Raw genomic sequence first — 25,005 nt, 5'->3', positions numbered from 1 at the left:
GCTAAGGTTTTACACACACACACACACACACACACACACACACACACACACACACACACACACACACACACACACACACACACACACACACACACACACACACACACACACACACACACACACACACACACACACACACACACACACACACACACACACACTATATATATCTCTCTATCTCCTTTGTCACCATAATAAATCCTGTCAGCTAATCAGATCCCATTCAGCCCATGTTGAGGCCATGCTGCTTTACCCACAATGACAAACCTTCTCACCTCAAATCCTATTCAGGAGGAGCTGAGAGACTGTCGGATACATGCTTGATACATCAGATTGTCCCTCCTGCACTTGGAAACAAAGTAGCTTAGTCATTCCTGTGTCTCAAATTTTGTGGAGCAGCACAATTGGTTCTGGTGCAGCTCTTCCCAAAAGCTAAATGTCTGTAAATAATTATAATGATATATTATTTATAAATATACATATAATTAATAAATGATAAGTAGCCTATTTAATATTTTCCTTTGTTATTTTCTAATAGAGCTTACAGGTATGTTGCAGTTTTAGTTGAGGACATACTGTGCGGTAAATACCAAATTTTAGCGTTCAGACATCATAAACACCCAACAAGACCAAGAGGTCTTGTGACGTCACCCACTGGTCGTTGAACTGACGGTTTAAAGCCTTGAGTGTGACATTTGGGCTGGTGACATCTTGGTTTTATATGTAGACGAGCTGCGGAAGAGCAAGTAGTGGATGGGATTGAGAACATGAGGACACTACACCCGTCCATCTAACGCATTCGGACCACACCCCAGGCATGTCAGTCAAACAGACACGTCCCCATACATGCCTCTCCTTGAGGACTAAAATCAAATTAATGGTGGATTTATTTTCAGATGGACCACCAGAACACTGTTCAGATGGAGTGAATTTTAAGAATGACACCATAATGACTTTGTAATTTGTATTTCATGAGAGAAGTTAAATTGGTGTCTCTTGGGGGCAGAGTCTTTTTTCTGAGACAGCCCCTGGTGGCCTATGGTGGTATTGCACTTTAAAGCACATCTGCATTGGCTTCACTTTTCATAACTGCAGGCGAAATCTATTTTTATATACATTCATGATTGTGACCAACTCTGTACCGAAATTAAAATATCAGCGCTCTCTGCTGGAGAAACTCTGCAATGCTAACTCTATTTCAAATGTATTTTTTTCCACTGTGCAGCAACCTTTTGTTACTTCTCAGCTGACATACGGTACATCAATGAAGCCTATCTATGACAATATCAGCTGGCAATGATCCAGCTGATTTATTGATGAAGCTCTTCGCAAGCTAGCTATGTCAGCTAACACGTTAGCCACAATTGCAGTGTTGCTGCCTTCCAAACGTCGGCGACATTAACTCACATTGTCATAATGGCTGTTGTGAGAAAAGACTAAAAGATCAGAACTGACATTACAGCAGCTTATAAATTACTTCTCTGAAAGGACAAAATACTAGGTTAAAAAAAAAAATCAATCGGCTGATAGAAATATATATACAATTTAGGGGATAACACGTTTGTTTAAGTATGTAGATTCCTAAATAAATCGTAAATTTGTTTGTGTTAAAAAAATAAAAAAAAAAAATGCAGACCTGCTACATTTCTTTGGTAAACATCTGTGTTTTAACTGTTTTCTTTCCCAGGTCACCTTCCCATGCATTATTGATTATTTAACTTGAAAAGTATTCGCACAATTCTCAAAACTGATTTGAATTCTCTGGAAACTTAACAGAATCAGTTATTAGCTCATTGAGTCTGGCAAACAGCTCTTTGTAAAACAACAGATCCAGTGAGTTTGTAGCCTATGGAGACTTCCAGCCTGCTGTGACAGAGCTATTTCCCTTTTAATGTTGAGGATGTGCATTCACTGCCTGACTGTACTACCTGGAGGCGTTTGTTTGATCCATAATATGCAGAGGAAAACATTAGGAAAGTGCCATTTCAGCATTGAACATCAATGTTACTCACTGATTGCAATATCTCGATTTGACCTATTAACAAGAAAAACATTTGAGCGGCGCCACTCGGAGATCTCTTTCATGTTTGTCATAGATGGCAGATGTTGCAGTGTTTCAAACTGGCATCAATGATAAAAAGACTGTTCACAACTCATCCTAGATGGATACTGGTGTCTGCCAAGGTATGATGCTACTGTACACTCTGCTCAGACTTCATATCGTTTGTGCCTCTATGGTTGCCTTTTATGAAGAGTAGAGCACAACATCACTGTTCCCAGAAGGATGACATCTTCTAAAGTCCTCAACTGTCAGTGCTATTTTTGTTCATGAAAAAATAAATTTCCCACCGAAGTGGGAGATGACCTAATGAATGCAAAATGCAATCTTGTTGTCACACACCATACGGGCATCCCAGTGTGTCTTCATCTTTCCGTACTTTGTATTTAATGGGTTATTCCCTCCTTTCTTTCATAATGTATTTTTCTGTCCATCGCACAGCTCTTATCTGTCTAGTTAAGTTCCTTTACTAGTACGGATCTCTCTTTGTCATTTCCAATCTTTTTATTCTCACTTGTATCTGTCTCTTCTTCACTCTCACTCACTTTCTATCTATTCCTCAGACTGCAGTGATGGCAAGCCCTGGGATCAATATCAAAGCTTTGCATAATTCAGCAGTACCCTCAATAATGTATGATGCAATGAGCCACTTTGGAAGGATGCCTCCCCCTCTCTCTGTCTCTGTCTCTCTCTCTCTCTGTCTCCATCTCTCTCTCTCTCTCTGTCTCCCTTTACATTCCTCGGTCAGGTGAAGTGAACCTGCCCTGCTATTTGTATTAATGATACATGTGTAGCATTTAAACAATCAAGATAAAATAGTTCATGAATGTTGGCAGGCTTCATGTCTGAGTTCCATATTAATAGAGCAGTTAGAAATGAGTTTGTCCTGTTGCTATGATAACATAACGATGAAGCAAAACGTCAGAGAGCTACAAAAAAAAAAAAAAAAGGGGGAAAAAGGATGATTCATCCAGCTGGGTGCCAGCCTGTTGAATGTTGCTTCACCTCTGCAGTTAGCATTGATTTTTGAAGAAAAGGAAAGCATCTAAATCTAACACAGAGGAAGACTTCTTTTTGTCTAAAGTTGGGACAATACAGCATGCTGTACACCAACAGCTAGTCTGCAGAGCTTTAACACAAACACTACAGTCACCACAGATCAAAGACAGCAAAGTGACTCGGTCATTAATAATTAGTTCATACATTTCACAAAAACTAAAACCAATATTGAAAACGTTTTACCTGTAAACAGTTCTTTTAGATGGCGCAGGTCACACTCTGATCTGCCTTCTCACTATCTCTCCTGGGGGATCATGAAAAATGGATTCTGGTAAAAAGCTTGTATCCATTTCTTCAGCAGGAAAATATAAGTTAAAGATCCCACTGTAACGAACACATGGTGAGGTCACACTGGTGGCTGAACGATCCCAAAGAGATTACAGGGGAGTAGTCCATGATGACACTGCACTTTAGGCACTTCTGGATTAGCATTATTATTATTAGCATTCAATCATCTATCCAGCAGCCGTGGGAGCAATTAAAATGAAACACGGGTCCCAAAGTTTCAAATGTAAGGACAAACTCAAAAACGTTACCCTAAAATCAGTGACGTATCATCTCCTATATTAATATGAGCACAATGAGTTTCAGGGACCACAGAGTATGTATGACTGGATCCATTCTGCCCTGACAGTCAAACGTCTACTACCACAGCATGTTTATGAAGCTGCAATACAGAAGGACCTTAATGCATCTATTAATCACAATGGACATAATTCATTTGAGGCTCTTGCATTTGCAATTTATTAGCAGTAGCAAGTGGCCTCTTTATATTCAGAGCAGTGTGGATGTTTTTTTTTTACAAAGGTAAAAACTAAGTAGAGGTGATGGTTCCCCACAAAGAAACACAAAAACTAAGTTTATCTTATAAATTGAATTATTTGATGCTTTTCATTATTTCTGTTCTTAGAAATCCGATTTTTATTTTTCCTCCAGTTTAACATAAACATGTAAATAACCAACCAATTATCCCACCAAAGCATGTACCGTAATACACCCATCAGTCCACTAGAGGATAACATGGGAGTGTCTCAACTAGGTGTGAAAAGTCCCCACATGTATTTGAAGAATGAGGTCATGTGACGAAGAACAAAGAGGGATGAAGTCCAAGAAAGTACGAGGTCGGTGGTGATTGGATAGAACAAATACAGGATTTTCTTCCGGACAACCAGTTATCGAGTCCGTGAGAACGTAAACGTTAACATGGATTTCTTTTATGTAACAAGTAATCACATCCATGACGTAACGTATTTGACTTACATGATGTGCATTAAGTAATTTAAGTGATTTACCAAACGGTATTCATAATTACTTATTTCAACCTAAATCACGCGGTTTTCGGTGCCTAAACCCAAGGCAGCTTACTTTTCACGCCTCGGTGCCACAAAATATGACATGGTATCCTCTCGTGGACTGATGGGTGTATTACACACGTTGCCGTGATAGCAGGTTAAATTAGCCCATGATCCTCAGCTTTGGTTGCTATGGAGAAGAAGCCAGCTGACAGTTACTGTTACAAATGGGATCCTGAATTCATCCAAAATGGACCCAGAATCGGATGGTGAGACAGTTTAACAGCTAAGTGTTTATCATGTTTCTACAAAGTGAAAACTTGCACTCATCTGTTTGTGGCAAACACAACAGAATTTTCAGCTTTATGTTCATGTATTAATTTACACAGTATGCGCTCCAACTCCTCCTTGTCTTCACAACTCATGTTGGTAGAAATGCTTACAAACGTGCCTAAACTGTTACAAAGTCATGCAAGCTGGCAGTTAGCGTTTAGCTTTAGCGTCAGGAATCACTTGGGGATGATTCTGAATGAACAGTTTAACTTGCCAACAACACGAATACGAGAAAACAGACATGAAATTTTGATGTTCCACTAACCGACGGATGCCAGTGGCACTTGTAAACTCTTCACCCTGCTCACTGCCCTGGGCACTCGGGGAGTGTTTTACTAGAAAGCACATGACAAGACGATGTGCAGAGAGGCAGAAAGAAAGGAGTCGACTAAGCGCAAACGGCCTTTCCATACCGGTTCAGCTCAGGGCCGGAGAAATGGAAACAGACAGCTCCCTAGGTGCCATTATAACGATGGCTGACGCTGTGTATTTAAAGAGCAGATTGTGTGTGTCTCCGCATGGGTGTAAACATACAGTACTCACATAAGAATGACAGTTTTTGTATGACTGAGAGGGATGGTAATGTGTGTGTTTGTGTTGTCAGCAGGTCTGTTTAGGAAGGTTAGAGTGTCCCAGAAGTCCAGACACACCCTTCCTCCCATTACCGCAACGACAAGGTGAGAGAACAGAACTGCTGTGTCACACTGAGGGTCAGGACACTGTCACACAGCAAAATTAAGTGAGCAGCCAGTGATACACGGCTGGGATGATGATGAAGATGATCATCAGTTGGTGGTGATCAAACTACGATAAATAATGATAAATTATATTAAATTTTGCAGTAAATTGCTCCTGGTATGATGTTTTTGGATTAATATACTGCTGCATTAATGTGGCTTTTCCTGCTGTAGTTAATTATAACTATACACTGTTTATCTGCAGCAGTTCATCATACTCTGAGACCATTTGTAGCGTTGGAACCCCATATCTCTAAAAAGTCAACTTTTCAGCTCTGAAAAAATTCCCTATTCTCAGATCTATGATATTTTCTAGCTCATCTAAGAGAGAGTTTTTCTTTTGTTTATTTATCTAAAGAAGTTCAATTTTCTTAACCCGGAAATAAACATTTCATCTTTCAATTCATCGCAAATATTCAAATTCAAAGTAAACAAATTTGGAGATACATGGTTTTCACTGGACAGAAAGGGTATGAAGAACTTTAGAGGTAACTAAAACTTAAACAAATGTAGAGTAGAAAGTACAATATCTGCCTTTGAAATTAAGTAGAGTAGAAGTATCTAAGTTGCATTAAATGGAAACTATTAAAGTAAAGTGTTTTATCTAAATGTCATAAGCTCATTAAAGAGCCTGTTACAATTTCTCAGCATCACAAAAAAACAGCACAAGACCCAAAGACTTCAGTTTAAGGAAAAGAGTTAAATTTCCACTGTTGAACATACACTTGACCAAAACTTTCATCACATTTCACAAATCTTCAGAACAAGCCGATAAAGAATATGCATGGTATGTGACTTTTGCAATAAAAAAGTTCAATCTAAATTTCAATGTGGTTATTATAGAGATAAATCTGAGGGCCGTATTGAGGACATTGAAGGGGAAGTTGGGTAATTTGTGGCAATTGTGAGCTGGAAATTGATCCGAAAATGAATAATGGGAACCTTTTAGTGATGAAACTTTGATCACTGGGATTCTTCACAACACCAGAGCACTTGGTTTAAGAAGCCATTTGGGGCAAAATGAAAACAGCAACCTCATGCAATCTGGAGAGTATCGGAGTCAGAAGTGTGTTTTTGACTAATTGCTATCATATAATTTTTGTGCAGGCCTATATGAAGAAGGGGGAAAAGGCTCAGCTCAGGTGTTGTGAAACATCAGGCAGAAAGCAGCGGAAATGAGGCGCCGACACAGTATCCTGGCACTGGGGAAAACAGCTTTGGGCCTCCCAACCATAACTTCTGCTGCCACTGTGCTCAATCGATTCCTTCAAGGCTATCTGGCAGAGCTCAACAGTGATGAAAATGTCTCCTTCCCACCATTCAATATAGAAGACAGATACAAAGATTGACACAAGAATAAATATTTCACAGGCAGGAAGTGATTGGCATTGGGAATAGGAAAGAACAATATAGCCATAAATGTGAGAAACAGCAAAGTTATTAGACGAGTGTTTGTTCTGCCCTTCACTGTGTTCTTTGTACAACATGACAAACATCAGACGGTAGTGGAGAAAATCCGGTGCATTATCAAAATAACAAAAATATCCAGTCCAACAATGTTCAGTGATTTCAGGAAAGCTCATAGATCACTGAGAAAACACAAACTATAGATACCAATTAAATTGTCCACAGTTTCTTCCAAAAGTGGTTGAGACATACTCATTAGCAAACTTAAACATATGAAAATTTAACAACCTCTGCCAATTTTAATCTTCCGTACACTGAATATTTCATTGTTTGTTGACACTTTCATGGAGGTTTAAAGCCCATTATATGTTTTAGAACTGAAGTCCTATTTTACGACTAGACTTTTATATATTCAGACGTGATTCTAATATTCTGCTGCTGTAAAGAGAGAGGCAAAAAAAAAAAAAAAAAAAACTTTTCAGTATAATGTAGTCCAGTACAACCAAGCTGATATTATGCCAAAACATAACGCTCAAGGCTTCCGTGTCAGTGTCACGTTTTGGCTCGGCTGGGCTGGAAAACTAAATGGTCTGCACTTATATAGCACTTTTTTACCTTAGAGGTCTTACCAATTATACCAATGGTGATGCCAATAATAACTTAACTGCCATGTAAGGTGCTCGCCAGCCATCTGGAGTAACTTGGGGTTCAGTGTTTTGCCCACAACCCTGCAATTAGTGGACAACCCCCTCTCCCATCTGAGTCACAGCTCACCAAAAGGGTTTGGCAAAATATATAATTTTAGAAAAGTAACATTACATTCATGCCATGTAAGTAAATTAACGTACATTACATAAGTAAAATGTGATACATTAGGTAGGTAGGTAGGTAGGTATTTACTTTATTAATCCCCGAGGAGAAATTTTTTCGCTACAGCAGCATACAGAAGCAATAAGATAATAATAGAAATAATAGAATAGAATAGAATAGAATAGAATAGAATAGAATAGAATAGAATAGAATAGAATAGAATAGAATAGAATAGAATAGAATAGAATAATAGAAAAGCAATAAAATAGCAGTAAATAGCAGTACAAAATATAAATATAAAATATAAAATGCACAGTATATACAGTACATTATATATCTATATATATTATATACAAACAAACCAAGAAACACAGTCAACATATGTATATGTATATACATTATATAGGTAACTTCATTTCAATGACCTAAAAGAAATTATATTCTTTGTACTTCATCACATGACCTCCTACTTTGACCCTGGTCATACATGCGTGTACTTTTCATGCCTCGGCGAGGCACATGGCCCAGTATCCTCTTGAGGCCTGATGGGTGTACTACACACTTTGGTGTGATACTGGGCTGGTACACCACTACAATTGCTAGATTTACAAATTTCCACCAATTTCACATTTCCCTCACGGTTATTCTCCTGTCTGGAGAAGAAATAAAAATTGTGGGTGGAGAAACAATTCTCCATAAAAAAAAAAAAAGAAAACAACAGACAGGGTGAGCAAACTCTCACTGCATGATTGAAAGAAATGATGATTGCTGAATAATTTAATGGTGAGATGTTACGGCTATAGATGGGAATGAGAGTGTGTAGCTAAAGGTCATGAACTTCTGGTTACTGTGCTTCTTCGGTACACCAGTGTCAGTAAGACAACGATGAAAGCTGCATGTGAGGCATCAGTCGAGTGAGGTCAATGTTTGAGGTGATTACAGCTGCTAAATCTGAGACTTTCCCTCTTATATCCACATTCAAAACTGTTAAGTGCCTTCCAGCATGAATGATCCTAAAGCTTCAACCTTACAAGCAACTAATACATGTTTTAAAGGTCAGAGTCAAAGTGCAAATACTGAGGTGACCTGAGGCCAATCATGTAAGAGAGATAAAGACATAATACGGAGACCTGTGGGAAGCGACAGGGGATTTTTTTTTTAAAGCAATTAGAGCTTAGGTTTTAGGTGTAAAAATATAAATTTAAACCTAAACTGAAACTAGAGCTTAGAGGAGAGGTAGAAGGCTTTTTCTTTACTTTCAGATAAGCACATAGATAAGCAAGTACAGGCAGATTTGAAAGAGTGGTATGACATAATAGTAAGTGAGATACAACTTTTTAATATAAAGAGCCAAATAAAGTTTTCCATCCTTCTTTCTACTTTAAAGGACTAAATTTCATGGGAGATTGACCGTTTGATGAACTTTTACATTAGCGTTGGAGGTAATGATTAGAAGCTCAATGCTAATACTTAATAACTGATAGCAAGCGATAGCAAGTTAGTATCCTCCAAAGTAAGAAGACAGTTTTAAATAAGTAGTCAGAGTGTCATAAACCCCACAAAAGTTGTATACCTTTGATTAAATTAAGCATAATCCGAAAAAGAAAAAAAAGCATGATAGAAAATGTGACTATGATTTTTAGTATAACAATCAACAAAACAAAGGACGCTTGAAATATTGCAGAGAAAGACAATCAATTGACAATTTATTGGATGCATCACCCAGTGTTTTATGAACTGCCGTTCCGAAGTCTGCAAGTTCGGTATTTGGGCCGTTGCCATCTTTCTATTGACGTGCCGGACGAGTGGAATGTGGAATATGGGATTTGTTTTTTTTTTCAGAAGCAAAGTGGATGAATTAGAATTTTGACCTGATGATTACAGCATCAGCTCCACTTTGTTTTTATTCTGCTCGTCTGGCTCATCAATAGCAAGATGGCAACGACCTAAATACCGAACGTGCAGGCTTCATTATGACAGTTCACCAAACACTGGGTGGCGTCACAGTTGGTTGCTGCTTGGTAAAGGGGAACTATGCCTTAGTTGTGCTGTAATAGGTCTAGTTCAATGATGCACTGAGCTCCTTTCCTCTCTCTCTTTCACTCTCTATGCACTTATATGGCACCATTACATCTAATTAACTTCAACCTTTCTCGCTTCCATAGTTTTTGCTCATTGTTTGTTGCCTCTTCATGCAGTTCCCCTCACTTGTGTATTTTCTGTGCTTTCTTTTTACCTGGCCATGGAGCTGAATGTCTCTGCTCTGTGACTGTCAGCCCCACCAACATTTCATGTCTTGGATCTCTATGCAGTCCTGTTTTCTCTCTGCTCTCCTCTCACCCCAACTGTTCGAGGCAGATGGCCGCACACCGCTGAGCCTGGTTCTGACTGGCCTTTCTTCCTGTTTAAAGGGAGTTTTTCTCTTCTCACTGCCGGAGGTTTTTTTCCTCACAGCCGCTCACGTGGGAATTGTTGAATTGTTGGGTTCTCCTTTATAATGCTGTAAAGTTCTGTTGTAAGGACATTACGTTAAGTGCCCCGGAATAGCCTGTGTTGTTGTGAGGTTGTTGGCACTATATAAATAAAACTGAATTGAATTGAATTCCTGACTGTTAAACAAGCATTGTAATGTAGCATTAGCTCAAACCACTCCTGTACTTAATATAGCTTCTCAGAGCTGCTTACATGACTGACTAATCGTGTGCACTGAAGATACACTTTCCATTGACATCAAAGTGTGACAGACCCAGTTCAGACTAATGTGTGTCTATTTATGGACACACATTAGCCGGACACCAACGCCTCCTCCTTGAGATTCTCAACACGTGTCCGGCCCATCCTCCACCAGCCACTGCCTTTGTTGACCTCGGTCACAACATAGCGATAAAGGGCACGCAGACCTCTTTAATCTTTCATCTTTGACACCTTCGGGGTCTTCCGAGAGTCATCCCACTCAGGCAATGATGGTTGAGGTCACTATGGCAATTGCAATGAAAGGCATTCTCCAGGCAGCAGAGCAAATTGGCTGATGCCACCGAATGTGAATCTTTAATCACTCTGTGGCGCCCCCGGGCCAACTCTCACCTCTAACACATCCACGTCAGATGGTGCCATGGAGATGACACTCCGTTGTGTGTGTGTACGTGTGTGTCCATAAACACAAAGATCCAGTTGACAGAGCGTTTAATGGACTAAAAAAAAATCCTTTCTGTGATTTCTTTTTAATGTTTTACTGGTGTTACACAAGGCGTCTTTTTATAATTACCAAAGTTGGAGCTATAACCTGGAAAAATAATAATATTCTTAAGCTGTGAATTTCCTTTACGTATTCACTTGTGTGTATATGCATTTTTGTTTCTAGAGGTCACATTTAGACACAGAAAAGTGACGGAAGACAATCTGATCTCAGCAATATGACTGCCTTCATGAATGGGCAGCGGTATTATAAAACAATGTCCACTGCAGATAATTTTGGAAGCCTCTTTCATGAGCTCCCTGCCTGACTAAGCCATCATGCTGAGCTCAACCTGTGTGTGTGTGTGTGTGTGTGTGTGTGTGTGTGTGTGTGTGTGTGTGTGTGTGTGTGTGTGTGTGTGTGTGTGTGTGTGTGTGTGTGTGTGTGTGTGTGTGTGTGTGTGTGTGTGTGTGTGTGTGTGTGTGTGTAGGAGGGAGGATCCACACGTAACGATTACATCGAGTTTATTCCCACTGCTTCTTTTATTTTTCCTTTTCTCCCCGCCCACATCTCCCTCAGTGAGTTCGAGAAAGAGAGGAGGAGGGAGTCCGAAAGAAAAGTAGGACGTGATGTTTCTCATCTCACTTCAAAGGATCTCTGGACCTTTGGGACATCGAAGTCTGTTTCCCATAAACCAACAGGCATTCTCATTACTTTGTTCGATATGTTTCAAAAACATCTTCCAGAGTAATTCCTGCACTGACAGGCTAATAGCAGCGTGTGTAACATGTATTGTGGACGGTAGTGTAATTGGACAGATCACGCACTCTTTCAGTTTTCTACAGTCGTCTCTTAAGGCATCTACCAAACAGGTATTCCTCTCTATACATGCGTCAATATAATTAGAATTAGCAAGTCTGGGAGCAAACTGTAAAATAAACAACAGGCAACTGGTCAAATAGGTACAGACACACACACACACACACACACACACACACACACACACACACACACACACACACACACACACACACACACACACACACACACACACACACACACACACACACACACACACACACACACACACACACACACACGCACACACACACGCACACACGCACACGTGAGTTTAGAGTGGGAGGGTTAATCAGAGTAAATCGCTGACACTAATCCATGGGCTATCTCACCCGGTCCTCGCCTGAGTGTTTGTGTAGGCAGCAGTGTGTGTATGTGTGTGCCTTTCTTTCTATACTTCCGTGAACCGATTTTAGTTCAAAACTATTGTTACGAGGATATTTAGGTTGGTCCTCACAACTTTTAAGGGCAATTTAAGACTTGATTTTAGGCTTCAGGTAAGAATTAGGTTTGGGTTAGGGTTGGGACTGGTTGGGACTGGTTAGGGTGAGGGTAATTGCATTATGTCAATAAGTGTCCTCACTAAGATAAAAAGACAAACCTGTGTGAATTAATATAAAAGCTGTTGCTTCACAGGAAATATGTCACTTAAGTGCTGTTAGATTTATCAGCTGTAAGTGTTTCAGTGGATGTTTCAAATAAATAGGAATTCAGACAGACTTCCAGTGTAAAACTGATGTCATCACTGCATTACACTTTTCCAACACTCGGTGTGATGTTTGTTATGGAGAGATATTCATGTAAAAGTGGAACAAACCCTATAGTATATGTGGTAAATTCCATTTTGACATTTACAATTGAAGTTATAAATGAAGTTATTAATTTAGCCTTTAACAATTTCTCTTTGAATCAATATTAGCACACTATATCCTATTCAGTCTCTGACATACTGTTTTGCTTTTTCACCTTGGCAGGTTAATGTTACAAAGTGCACTTGAGCAGCCTTTTTAAGGGTAAAGCATGACTGTGTTTCTTACTGTAAGGCTGTTGTACTGTACAGTGGTGTCATCCTCCCCTCCTGAATGTACCCATTAGATGAAAAATGATCACCATGAAAACTCTGAGGCACAGTTTTAGATCCGAGATCAATAAACACAATCTTGAATATGTTTTCCCAGCGGGATATTCTATATTTATTTTCAGCTGACTAACAATAACCCAATATAGTTTACAACTGGTGTTAGTTGGTTAGTTAGCATTAAGTTCAGCTACATCCTGTGAAATCAGCAGTCAATGGGACAAAATATACCTGAGACACAAGTATTCCCTTTGAAGATGCAAAATAACTTGTGAAATATTAAAACACGACAGTAGGTCATGAATTTATTCTGAGGTAGATTTAGTTACTGGTTTAAAACTATATGTAGAAGGAAAGATTTAAAAAGTGATCTGAAACATAACTACAAAAGTGTTTTGGATGCAGCAGTAATCCCATCAAATCCTGCTGAAGACTCATCTGTATCATTGTGATGTGACCTTGTGCCAATACAAGATGAAAATAAAGCATACATTTCACACAAGTACAGATGGCCTCTGAAATTTTTATTAAAAACCAGTGTGCTGTGAAATTTGAAGAAATAATTAAACTATTCCAGTTGCATGGTTTTGAATAAAAATTATGTCATTTTGAATACCAATGATTATTAGAAATGCTGTATTCGGAACATTTAATAACGCCCTGACAAGCAGAGCTTAAACTGCTTTGGTTAGTTTACATGTGAATATGGTTAGTGGTGCCACAATGAGACTGCAGATCTCATTTTAAATAAAGACTGTACTGTTTCTGTTTTCTCTGTAGTCACAATCATGGTGTTCAAGGCGGGTTTGATGTCAGCTTACCCTTGGGTTAACAACATAAAATAACCCTCAACTCCTCCAAAAACTGTAGCTCCCTTCAATTCCTCATGGACAAAACAATACATTGATGAGAGAAATCAAGGACAAGCTGTGGAGGAGTTATCAGATAAATGTTCTTTCACCAAAGATTTTGCTGTAAAAAGAGAAACCCAACAACAACAGACAAATCATTGAGTGTTTCAGAAGGGCTGGCAGCACAAAAAGTAATTTAGAAAGAAAACAAAAGGTAATAGAGAGCTGAAGGCCTTGATTGGTGTTTTGAAAAATAAGCATTACAGTAAATGGATATTTCCCTCTCTGAAACAGGTCAATTTTAGAAAATTAACTATTAAATGTTCACTTGAAAATGAATTAAATGGAGTAGTGAGTGAGAGCATTCATCCACTCTGAAAATGTAGCTGTTTTTTTTCACATAGCACACACAAAACAGCAGCCCAATACCTATATTTAAAATCCACCCAGACCTTCCCAGAGTTTATCAGTAAACCGATCAGCCCTCCCTCACGTTATCACCTCATTTTAAAAATCAGCCAAGTAGATAGCGGGGACTCCTGCTGCCGTTTTCCCACAATGGGAATTATTTTGTCAACGCAAAGCAATGTGATCTCCTTATCTATTTCTGCACTGCAGCCATCGGATTGCTCTCCATTGAAGTGCTATTGATTTGCTTTGTGTGCTGCACTGAAAAAGGGGTGGTGGGGAGTGTCAGTGGTGGTCAATACTCCCCAGTCTCCATCCTTGGAACTCCGGCCTCAGCTACCTTACAGTCTTAAAATGGGATCAGAGATTTTCTGTGATCTCCTTTATCAATTTGGGAAAGCACACTTTTTAAAAAAAATTTAAATGTACTTTATGTAAGTGAGCAGGCCCATCTCATTCCCAGGGAGTCAGATATTGCTATTTTGTTTAAATTATTAGTATTAGAGAGACATGCACAAGAGGCCCTTTGTCATGAGTACTGTGATGGTCCAGGTGGAAGAAGGTCATGTGACCGAGTAGAAAGCGCAACAAAGTCTGTGTTCCAAATGGTCAGTGGTGGTTGGACGGAACAAACATGGGATTTTCACTCAGGAGGCTGGTGTTTCAGTCCATGACTGAACAAAAGTCAATGGATTTATTTTTAGGAATGAAGTTATCCATGTAACATAAAGTAATTTATGTGACTTACATAAAATGACTTATTTTAACTCAAACCCTGATCTTTTCCAAAACCTAATCACATGGTTTTTGGTACTCAAACTTAAGTCCCCAAGTGCGTATGAGACACCAAAGCGCAACCTGTTCCTATCTGTGAGACACCAGTGGGTTGTGACAGAATGGGAGTATTTGATGCCGTGAAATGTCAACGGGTTGAATGAGCATAAGGTATGATATGGCTTTGCTAGATGTGTGTGAAAGAAGAGGTCTTTCTTCATCTTCCTTAACATCCTCCTCCTCATCAACAATCTCTAGAGACGTCAGAGATGTTGGAGACAGCAGGAGGAAACACAACCTAAAGCTTAAATACAGTTTAATAATACCTGTTAGCTTAGTATGGTGTAATGGGTAATAAACAGCAGATGCCATTATCACTGAAAAGAATACATGTAGGAAAAATGCTGAGGACTGGGACTGAGAATCCAGAATATGAGCATATACAGCAGTAAACGTCTAGTGACAAAGATGTGATACAACTGAGTAGATGTGCCTTACTGTAAGGCTGTTACAGAGGAAGAGAGCACACATATTAGATTTAATGAAATAGTGCAGGGAGAATGCTAAAGGTCATTGGGCACTGAACCAATGACACTTCAAGGACGTGCTAAGATCACTATACGTCTGTGTTATTTTACATGACATGATGCTGCCCTCACAAGTCCAGCATCCCTTTCGGAAATCAATACACCTTATCTGAAGGCAATATGAATAAAGCCAACCCTGATCCATTACATGTTAGAATAATTGACCCCCTGAGGTAAAAAAAAGATTTGTGTGTTATCACATTTCTGTTTTCAAAGGTCAAATGTTAATGTCCAAATGTGTTAGAGATGGAGCAGACCTGAGAAACTCAATCATCATTTTAGCAGCAGCTGTATTTACCAAAAGCAGTTGCAAGCATGAGAAAAAGGGTCACTCGCATTGGTTCAATGTGTTCAGGAGTGTTGGGATGGGATAAAGGATACTAATAATGTTTATTGTTTCACAGGAATTCCTCTGTTTCCTCTCAACGTATTTGCTTCGTAACAATCATGTTGAAAAATGCTGTGTCATTTTTCTGCTGACTGCAGCTCCTGCTTAGCACTTGCTACCAGTGCAGTTATAATCTATCCTGTGCTTGTCTGTTTCCCCCAATGTGTGTGTGTGTGTGTGTGTGTGTGTGTGTGTGTGTGTGTGTGTGTGTGTGTGTGTGTGTGTGTGTGTGTGTGTGTGTGTGTGTCTGATCCATCAGGCCCTTACCTGGCAGACGATTGAAATAATTCCCCATTCAGCATCTATTGCATGTTCCAGCTGAGCTCTGAGCCCTAAATCACTGCATCACACGGGAAGGCCAGCCAACACACACACACACACACACACACACACACACACACACACACACACACACACACACACACACACACACACACACACACACACACACACACACACACACACACACACACACACACACACACACACACACACTAAAACACACCAACTGGCCTAACAGCGCAGCTCCACAGTTCACTGAAGAGTAACCGTGGTGAATATACACACAGTTCTGCTTTGATGCAATGCAGATGGAGTAAATGTCCACTCATCGATTATTTGGAGTAAATAGAGTAAAACGGGTTGACGTGATGTCATAGAAGACAAGAGAGTTTATTGTTTTGTTTTAATCTATATTTGTGTCTTTTTTTGTGATCTTAAAATCCCAATAATGAACCATTCATATATGCTGGATAAATGATCTGTCCAGCTTTCAGTCTGGTATCACGCCAAAGTGTGTAATACGCCCATCTGTCCACTAGAGGATAACGTGTCAGTGTCATGTTTTGCCTCACCTAAAAGTGTGAAAATTGCAGGCATGGATAACCAAGGTCAAAGGATGAGGTCATGTGAAGAAGTACAAAGAGTGATAAAGTTTGCATGGGGAGGACGACAAAAACACCAGTGTATGAACCTGTGAGAAGGCAAAACTCAGCATGAATTTCTTTTAAGTAATGTAAATTAACAGAATGTAATGTATTAAATTTATATAAAGTACATTAAGTAACATGATGTTAATTACTTAAAATTACTTATTTCTACCCAAACTATGATCTTTTCCTGACCCAAACCATCAGGCCCATTACTTTTCACATCTGACACTGACACGGTATCATCCAGTGGACTGACAGACGTATTACATGCTTTGCGGTTGTCAGCTTTACTTCACTCATTTTTAACTGGAAAAGTTTTTTCCAGTTAAAGATTTTATGCATGTAGGCTTTTCTTTTTTCAGTACTAAGTTTTTTTGTTTTTTTTCGTACATATTCTAATCTGCCTACATTTATTTTAATTAACAAATTATTGAGGTCAATAGTTTGGCCAGGCAGGTAAAGGTATTCACTGTTCTTTTAACTCAAAAGATTCAAATAACTTTGGAAACTCAATCGTTGAGCTGTAAATCGGCAAGAAGCCTCTCGTCCTACTATCATACAAGCATCATAACGTCTGGTTGAAAGGAGGGTTCTTGGCACATTGGCAGCTCCAAAGGGCAGCAACTAACTCCTGGAAAAAAGAAAACTCCAGAAATCATGTGATGTAATGTCAGAAAACTGCACACAGCGCCCCTCAGATGGTCTGATGTAATTTGTACCAAAGAACAATGGCACAAGACAAACACTTCAGTAAAGGAAGTCCAGTTTTGCAATCCAGCCAGAGCAGCACGCACTAGATAGCCATCAGCTCTTTACTTGATCAAAACTTAGCACCTCTACAACATCTCTGTTAGCGGAGTAAAACAAAGATGTGCTGCAGCTTCTTTTTTTTTTTTTTACTACGGATAAAAAGAAATAAAAAGAGATAAAAAAGAATAAGAAATTAACACGTTGTAAATACAGATTTTAAAGTCTGGAAAATTTAGATTTGAATGAATGTTTCATCTTAATCTGTTCCAAAAAAACACTGCAGTGTATTGAATGTTTTTGGTTGAATGTTTTTGGTTTCTGTCATCGAACAGAGACACATCTCACTGACCTCTGACCTCGGAGGAGAAGTGGGCAGAGTGACGAGTTATAAACAGCTGCAGTTGCTGATCAAGGTCACAGCACTTGAGATCGACGTCCCAGGATCGAATTCCTGCCAGAAAGGAAGAGAAAGATTGCTTGAGGACAACAACATTGAAGCAGACATTAGTGAAATTGAGCAAACCTTTCTTTGCTGGTTTCTGATGATCCTGAGGCACAATTAGCATGCAGCTTATCACGCAAGGGATCTTCCTCACTGTTTTTTCATGAACTTGAAGCAACCTTTTTACCAGATGTTGCTGCAGCATCTTGACTTCCTCCTCTCAACTCTATTTTTAAAGTCTGTTCTGCTGCAGGGAAGGTCAATGAGCAGAAAACTTTGCATTGTTTTCACTGCTCAAAATGTCCTGAGACTGATGGCACCACATGCTTTTGTCATGTCAGTATTACTAACTTTAACCCACACTGATGACATTTTACATCCACTGCTCTACAGTGAACACAGGCCCTGTTCAGTATTCCAAGTTTAACAGCAAGAACATGAATCCAGGCTAAGTGCTGTGTTTTTCTCAATCAATCCAAAGTGTATACATGCAGAGTTGATGGCTTATTGCAAAGGGAAGAGAGGTGACACATTTTAAATGACGATGTAATGATATTGTAAACCTACTGAGTATAGTTCTTACATTAATATTATATTATTTTCTATTGCTAATCAGTCACACCACATTATCATGAATCCTCATCATCATCATCAAATAACATAACATATGATATGATATGATATGATATGATATGATATGATATGATATGATATGATATGATATGATATGATATGATATGATATGATATGATATGATATGATATGATATGATATGATATGATATGATATGATATGATATGATATGATATGATATGATATGATATGATATGATATGATATGATATGATATGTAGTTCAAGTCAAAGCAACATAAACATGAGGCACTTAACATACAGATTAACTGGAGTATACTGAATCAGTAGAAATGACTAATGAACTGATCAGCATCACACACACACACACACACACACACACACACACACACACACACACACACACACACACACACACACACACACACACACACACACACACACACACACACACACACACACACACACACACATACACTCAGCAGTTTTATCAGATCCTGCTGAGCTGCAGTAAGTCAAACTTCAGAGAGAACTTGTGTCAGATCTCACCCAGCAGGACAGACACCAGTGCATGCACCTCTCTCATCTTTATCCACTTGTGGATTCCTAAAGCTAAAAATGAGATTATTCAAATTTTTCAAATCCGTTCCCTGCACTGAAATCTTCTCTTTATCCCGAAAAAAACCCACTCCGAAGCCCTTGTTTTGCCCTTAAGTGAGCCTGAAATGTTCCATCACTGCAGACTGCAGTCTGTTCGCAGGGATGCTGTGTCATTGTTACCAATGTTTTGTTAGCATTCACAGGCAACAGCTTTCTCTGCTCTACCAGACACATAAAAATCATAACCTCCTGGTGTCGTGTTGTTGTCATCGCAATCCTTGCAATAAATCTACAAATAACAGCCCTTCAGATTTAAGTGTCTGAGTCTGCCTTTCATGGAGGATGACATCAGTCAACTTTTCAAACATTGTCGTTAGTCCCAGACAAAACTTGCTGTTTATAAACAAGAGATGAATTATCAATGAATGTACAAGTGTGCACGTGGAATTTCTCTCTACTTCACTTATTACTATGGCAATTTATGAGCAATTTAGAATCCTCAGTCAACCTTTGACAGGAAATCGATAAGATCACATCATTGCCATATTCTGAAGAACTTCAATTTGTTAAGTTTTGATCATTTTATCCAATTTTCTAATCTTAAACTCATCTATAAATGCGTAAATAATCAAATTCCCCAGGTTCTCAGTGACCTTGTTGTTCCACTCAGAGCTTCAGGGTCTGTATCAAGATTTTCTGTTTTTTTAAATTACTTTCGATTCTAAATCTTAATCTTTGGGATTGGTGTTCACACAAAGCAAACACTTTAGGGTATTTTCTTATATTTAACAAAGTAAATAAATGATCAAAAAAATGTCAATTAAGAAATACAAAATTAATTGACATGTTAATTAAAATGATCCTTAATTGCACCATTTTATCAGTTAAAATAAGCCAGCTTGAAACCTACTTAGCCTGACTTAGACTGACTTAATTCACGGTGAAGAAAACCTCTTCTGTCCTTTTACTTTCAGTTGTCATTATCGACTCAAAGTCAGAAAGCTGCCCATCAGTACGCCCGCCTTTTGATAGCCCAGCTTTGGACCTTCTTATAAACTACATGGCAGACAGTCCCTGAAGCTCTCCATTGAAAAGTTTACGGAAGCAGCTGTGCGCTCCACTTGCCAGCTTTGCAGCTTAGTCCTCATCCTCATCCTGAATCTTTTTCTGTTGTAAAACCCAAAGTGCGAAAGCGTTCCATATAACGCAGAAATCTCAACTGTATGTTTTATGAGCAGATGTGAGAGTCCCAAATGAGGCTAACACATTAATTAAATAAAGCAGCACACTCCAGGTGGACTGAAATACGTTGTAATTTGTTTAGTTGTGGCAACCATCAGACTTCGTTTCGAGTTTGTGAAAGATTCATGTTCATGTTGAATGTTTGCTGGGGCGAGCAGCTGATACCCCAGAGCCAGCAGGATTGGAGGTAGTGGCAGTTCTAGCCAGTGAGGTGCCCAAGGCAGCTCCAACCACCAACGTCTGCTATCATCTAAATGTCTTTTAATTGTGAGAAATGAATAATGTATGCCTGTGAATTAGCTGCGCGTCTGTCTGCACATGTGTGTTTATTTTTTGTATAGGTCTCTCTTGAAGTAGACTCCACAACTACACCAAAAAAAATAACACATCTAAAGAATAGAACCTAATTATTACACTTTTGCACTTCAAACAAGAGACAAGCAAACTAAAATGCACAACTGCCATCTAAACTCTGACCTTCTCCAACTGGTTTTATGTTATTCTAAGTGTTTTAGTAAGTATTTTGAACAAACCAGAAATCAAAGCTGGCTCAAAACCGAGTACACAGCTGCACCGTGTATGATGCACTGACAGGGCTTTTAATTTGAAACAGGCTGTTGTGACATTGGGCGAGAGTATTGCTCACAGCTTCAGTTTTCTTCACTTTGATTATAGTCTGGATACGCTGCTCGTATTAGCGTTCGTTCAGACACTCTGAAAGGCAGACCAATCAGCAACCAGTGTCAGTGTTTTAAGTGCCCGCCACTCCTCCGTTGTGATTGGACAGCTGGGTAAAAAAATTCAACTCTTGGTGACCGAAAAAAAAAAACCTGAACGGGAAAAACACTCCGTCGGACATTAGGTACGTGCAGTGGCAGCAGAGTGTCGGCCAGTTTCGGCACTATGCTGATTGGTTAAAATGAACCCGAGGTCTACGTCCAGTAAGATGGAACGACTGCGAATGATTCCATGTGGAGCGTGGCCAGCTCTGGGCACGCCAAGTTAGTGTCCTGCAGGCTTCAGCTCACAGAACTAGAATCAGGGCGCCCACTCCGACAAGGGTAACGAACAGCGATACAGAACCGGCCCCTCAGAATGTCACTGTTCTCAATTGTTTTGTGAAGGTGCACCGTGCCACCTGCAGCAAGATGTCGCCCTTGGCCTAAATCCGCCGTTGATCAGAGGGTTGTAAAATGCTAATTATGGTATTATTCCAAAATGTTATCACTGAACACCTCATCAGTTAAACGAGTCATTTACAGCACTGTATGGAAACTATTTCATCATTTTCCACATTAAGATGCAGCCACAGGATTATGGCTGCTTAATGCTGCAGAACACCTACAGGCATAGGGGATAATACGTTAAGAGTAAATTCAATATAAAATCTGGATCTTCGTGCTGTCGCAGGTGAAGCTCGGCGTCACGCTAATTTTCTCTTGGGCCGTGTTCAGGTTCCAGATCTGCCAAACCTGAAGGTGTTTGGCCTGAAGATCTCCAGCAGCTCCGAGGGAGCACGGCATCCCAAGTTCAGGATGAGTTTGGAGAAGAAAAAGTGTCAATAAAAAAAAAACATGTTAGGATGAATATATAAACCTTTCAGCACTGATTTGGATGTAGGGAAGCTGAAACTAACAGTGCAAGTGAGAAATGAAAGTGTGCCACTTTTCCCTGCGCTTTCCGCGGCCTGCAGCGTAGGTTAGCTCCAAGCTTAAAACGAGTGAAAAGCCACGGTTTCATGTGCTACTAAGTGCTTTAATCTTTATTCCCCACAAGAGTTTAAAACAACAGAGCTGACTCCAGTGGTACCAAATAATGTTCCCTGATATTCTACATGATCGCAGTGAAGCAGAAAATGTCTCATGTTATTTTCTGCTTACAGCATTTCTGTACAGATTGCACGTGACCACGGCCGTAATGATCACATGTCAATGTGTCAGCTTTTATGCTAAAACCAGTTGACTGGTTAGTTTAATTAACCAAAAAGAATATTTATTGACACAAGACACAATCAATTATTTGTCACATAACAAGAACTGAAACAGCTAAATCACTGAAGTCATTTTTCAAGCAGTAGTGAAAAGAAAACTCCATTTCCAGCTTCTGAAATGTGAGAACTTGCTGCATTTGTTTGTGCTCTGTGACAGAAATTAAATATCTTCGGGTTGCGGTGTGTTAATCAACAGAAGGAGCCATTTCAAAACAAAACCATGAATTGATTTTTCAAAAGAAGATAGATTTACTAAAAATGTTTTTCTTTCAATTTGCAATTACAAAATGCCACTTTGGACTCTGGGAAATGTTAGCGAACATTATATTTTATCATGTCATTTTATGAGCTAAATACTTAAACAGAAAATGATCATATTCATCAGTTATGCAGATAATAATAAGTTGCAGAAAAGTACGACTGTAGGGAAATCAAATCAAGGACTTTAGCATGTGTTTTGTTTTTGGGGTGGACTATTTCGCTGCAGTGAGGGTGACTTGTTTCAGGCCTATAAAAGGACCCTGCAGCTAGCGTGTAACCAGAGTGGATGGCAGGTCATTCTCACTGAGTCACACTTGAAACACCGACCCGGGCGAAAGAATCAATGCAGCAATGAGCTAAGTGGGCGTGATAGCAAGCTCGCCACAGAGCAGCAGAGCTGTCAACTCCCAAACGGTGGTAAGAGGGAGGTCAGAGGGGACGGATGTGGTCGTTATGGCGCTGGACTGGCAGCTAAAAATGCGACCTGGACCGAGAACAGCTGGGAGTGGCATCAGTGTGGCAGAAAGATGCTGACCCGGCATACTCCTGAATCCACACACAAAGCAACCATCCGTCACGACCGCACAACAACCCGCTTACATCCCTGAACTGAGCTCTCGGTGACAACAGTGACTGCAGCCTGCTGCAGTTCCTCGGGAGGAGCAGCAGTGACTTCACTCGCGCAGCGCTGAGATATTCAGCTGAGTAATGACGCCCAAGAGTGACAAGGAGAGAATAGGAGTCCAGCAGGAAACTTAAAACTCTTCACGTACAATATCTGTGAAATAAATGTGCTGTCATTGCTCCACAGCCTGAAGTGTGTGTGTGTGTGTGTTTTACTGATTTGAGGGGTACGTGACACCTCGGCCAAGAAAACATCCATGTGGAGACACACAAACAAGCCGAAACACACACTTGGATGCTCTAAAAGCAGCTGATTTTTAATGGCCTAGACAAAGCAGACCAAAGGTTGTTGTGCAGATTGTAAACACATTATTGCACCTCTTGCAGCAATGCTGATTGGTCAGAATTAGAGATTCATATATTGATTTCATGCTTTTAAATACGTTATATATTTTTGGTTGAGTCCCAGGCGGTTTCTCGTCACAATATTGCCCTGTTAAAGTAGAAAGACCTCTGCTGCACGTACCACCTGAGTCTGCAGCTTTAGTGAGTAAGGGAGATGCGTGGTGTCCCATGGTGCAATGCTGCAGCAACTGCTTCTACCTATGGACACTATCCCGTTCATTGCGTCAAAACATCTCTCTTGTTGATGTTTCCGTGTGGAAACCTTTTCCGTGACTGTGCACACTGAATTGCAGCTGCCAAGAAATCATAAACCGAGACTGCGAGCGCCGGTCTGTCCATCACTCACCCCGCTCTATTTGCGCTCTGGCGGCGTCCAGCTGGTGCTCCGTTCCGATCTCCCCGATCACTATCAGCATGTAGTAGCCGCCCCGGTTGAACGGTAGCCCGCGCCGCCGTCTCCCTGCTCCTCGGCGGTACCGTAGTCGCTCCTCGGACCCCGGAGGCGGCGTGCTGAAGCCCTCGTCTTCCTCCACCACCGGGAGCGCACCTCGCACCGGGATCTCCATGGCAACAGACCTCGGAGCCGACGCCGAGGATGACTCCATCGCCATGACAACTACCGGTGTGAGCACGAGGGGAAGAGTCTGGTAGGGTGGGGAGAGGAGGGAGAGGAGGGTGAGGAGGGAGAGGAGGATGAGGAGGATGCTGAGAGGGGAGGGAGGGGAGGAAGGTGAAGACAGACGATAGCTGTCAAACGGGACAGACTGTTACAAAAGTTTCATTTCCGCAAGGGGACTTCAAAATAAAAGAGCTGTAGCGAGTGTGTGGCGTTCACTGTCGTCGTAGTTGAAGTTGATTCAATTAATGTGCAAAAGAAAAGATAAAAGAAGATTTAAAAAGAACGGATGGATAATGGAGGTTTCCAAAATTTACTGATGCAATATTGACATTACAAAATCCCATTTCAGTTAACTTATATTAATAACAAATGTCGTTTACCTTTCTTTGGGCATGATTTGCATCAATGTATTATATTTGAGGCCACAAATGAAGTAGTGTAGAAGGTCATGGGTTCTTTACTGGTCAGAGGAGATGTTCTCAGTTCCAGTACAACAGGGAACTTATAAGATAGATAGATAGATAGATAGATAGATAGATAGATAGATAGATAGATAGATAGATAGATAGATAGATAGATAGATAGATAGATAGATAGATAGATAGATAGATAGATAGATAGATAGATAGATAGATAGATAGATAGATAGATAGATAGATAGATAGATAGATAGATAGATAGATAGATAATTTATTAACCCCTCAGAAGGGAATTTTTACATTACAGCAGCAT

At 40.0% G+C, this 25,005-nt stretch overlaps 1 protein-coding gene across 2 annotated transcripts in view; it reads right to left on the bottom strand.

Annotated features, from left to right (window-relative positions):
* map1ab (microtubule-associated protein 1Ab) overlaps positions 1-24,235 on the bottom strand; it is a 229,689-nt gene extending 205,454 nt beyond the window's left edge. For both annotated transcript variants that reach the window (XR_011310785.1, XM_069695400.1), the window contains exons 1-2: positions 24,001-24,235; positions 17,848-17,949 (exon numbers count right to left, since the gene is read on the bottom strand). Coding sequence is in view for 1 of the 2 variants with exons in the window: in XM_069695400.1 (XP_069551501.1) it covers positions 17,848-17,949; positions 24,001-24,220 (322 nt within the window). In the remaining variant the exon portion in view is untranslated. The remainder of the gene's footprint in view (positions 1-17,847; positions 17,950-24,000) is intronic.
* Positions 24,236-25,005: the final 770 nt, after the last annotated feature.

The sequence above is a fragment of the Brachyistius frenatus genome, unplaced genomic scaffold (assembly GCF_029030835.1).
Source record: "Brachyistius frenatus isolate BFR_SWC_R1_liver_20210118 unplaced genomic scaffold, ASM2903083v1 Contig_19, whole genome shotgun sequence".
Classification (NCBI taxonomy): Eukaryota; Metazoa; Chordata; class Actinopteri; family Embiotocidae; genus Brachyistius; species Brachyistius frenatus.
Note: the sequence above shows the minus strand (reverse complement) of the source record. Positions and strands in the feature narration are given on the sequence as shown.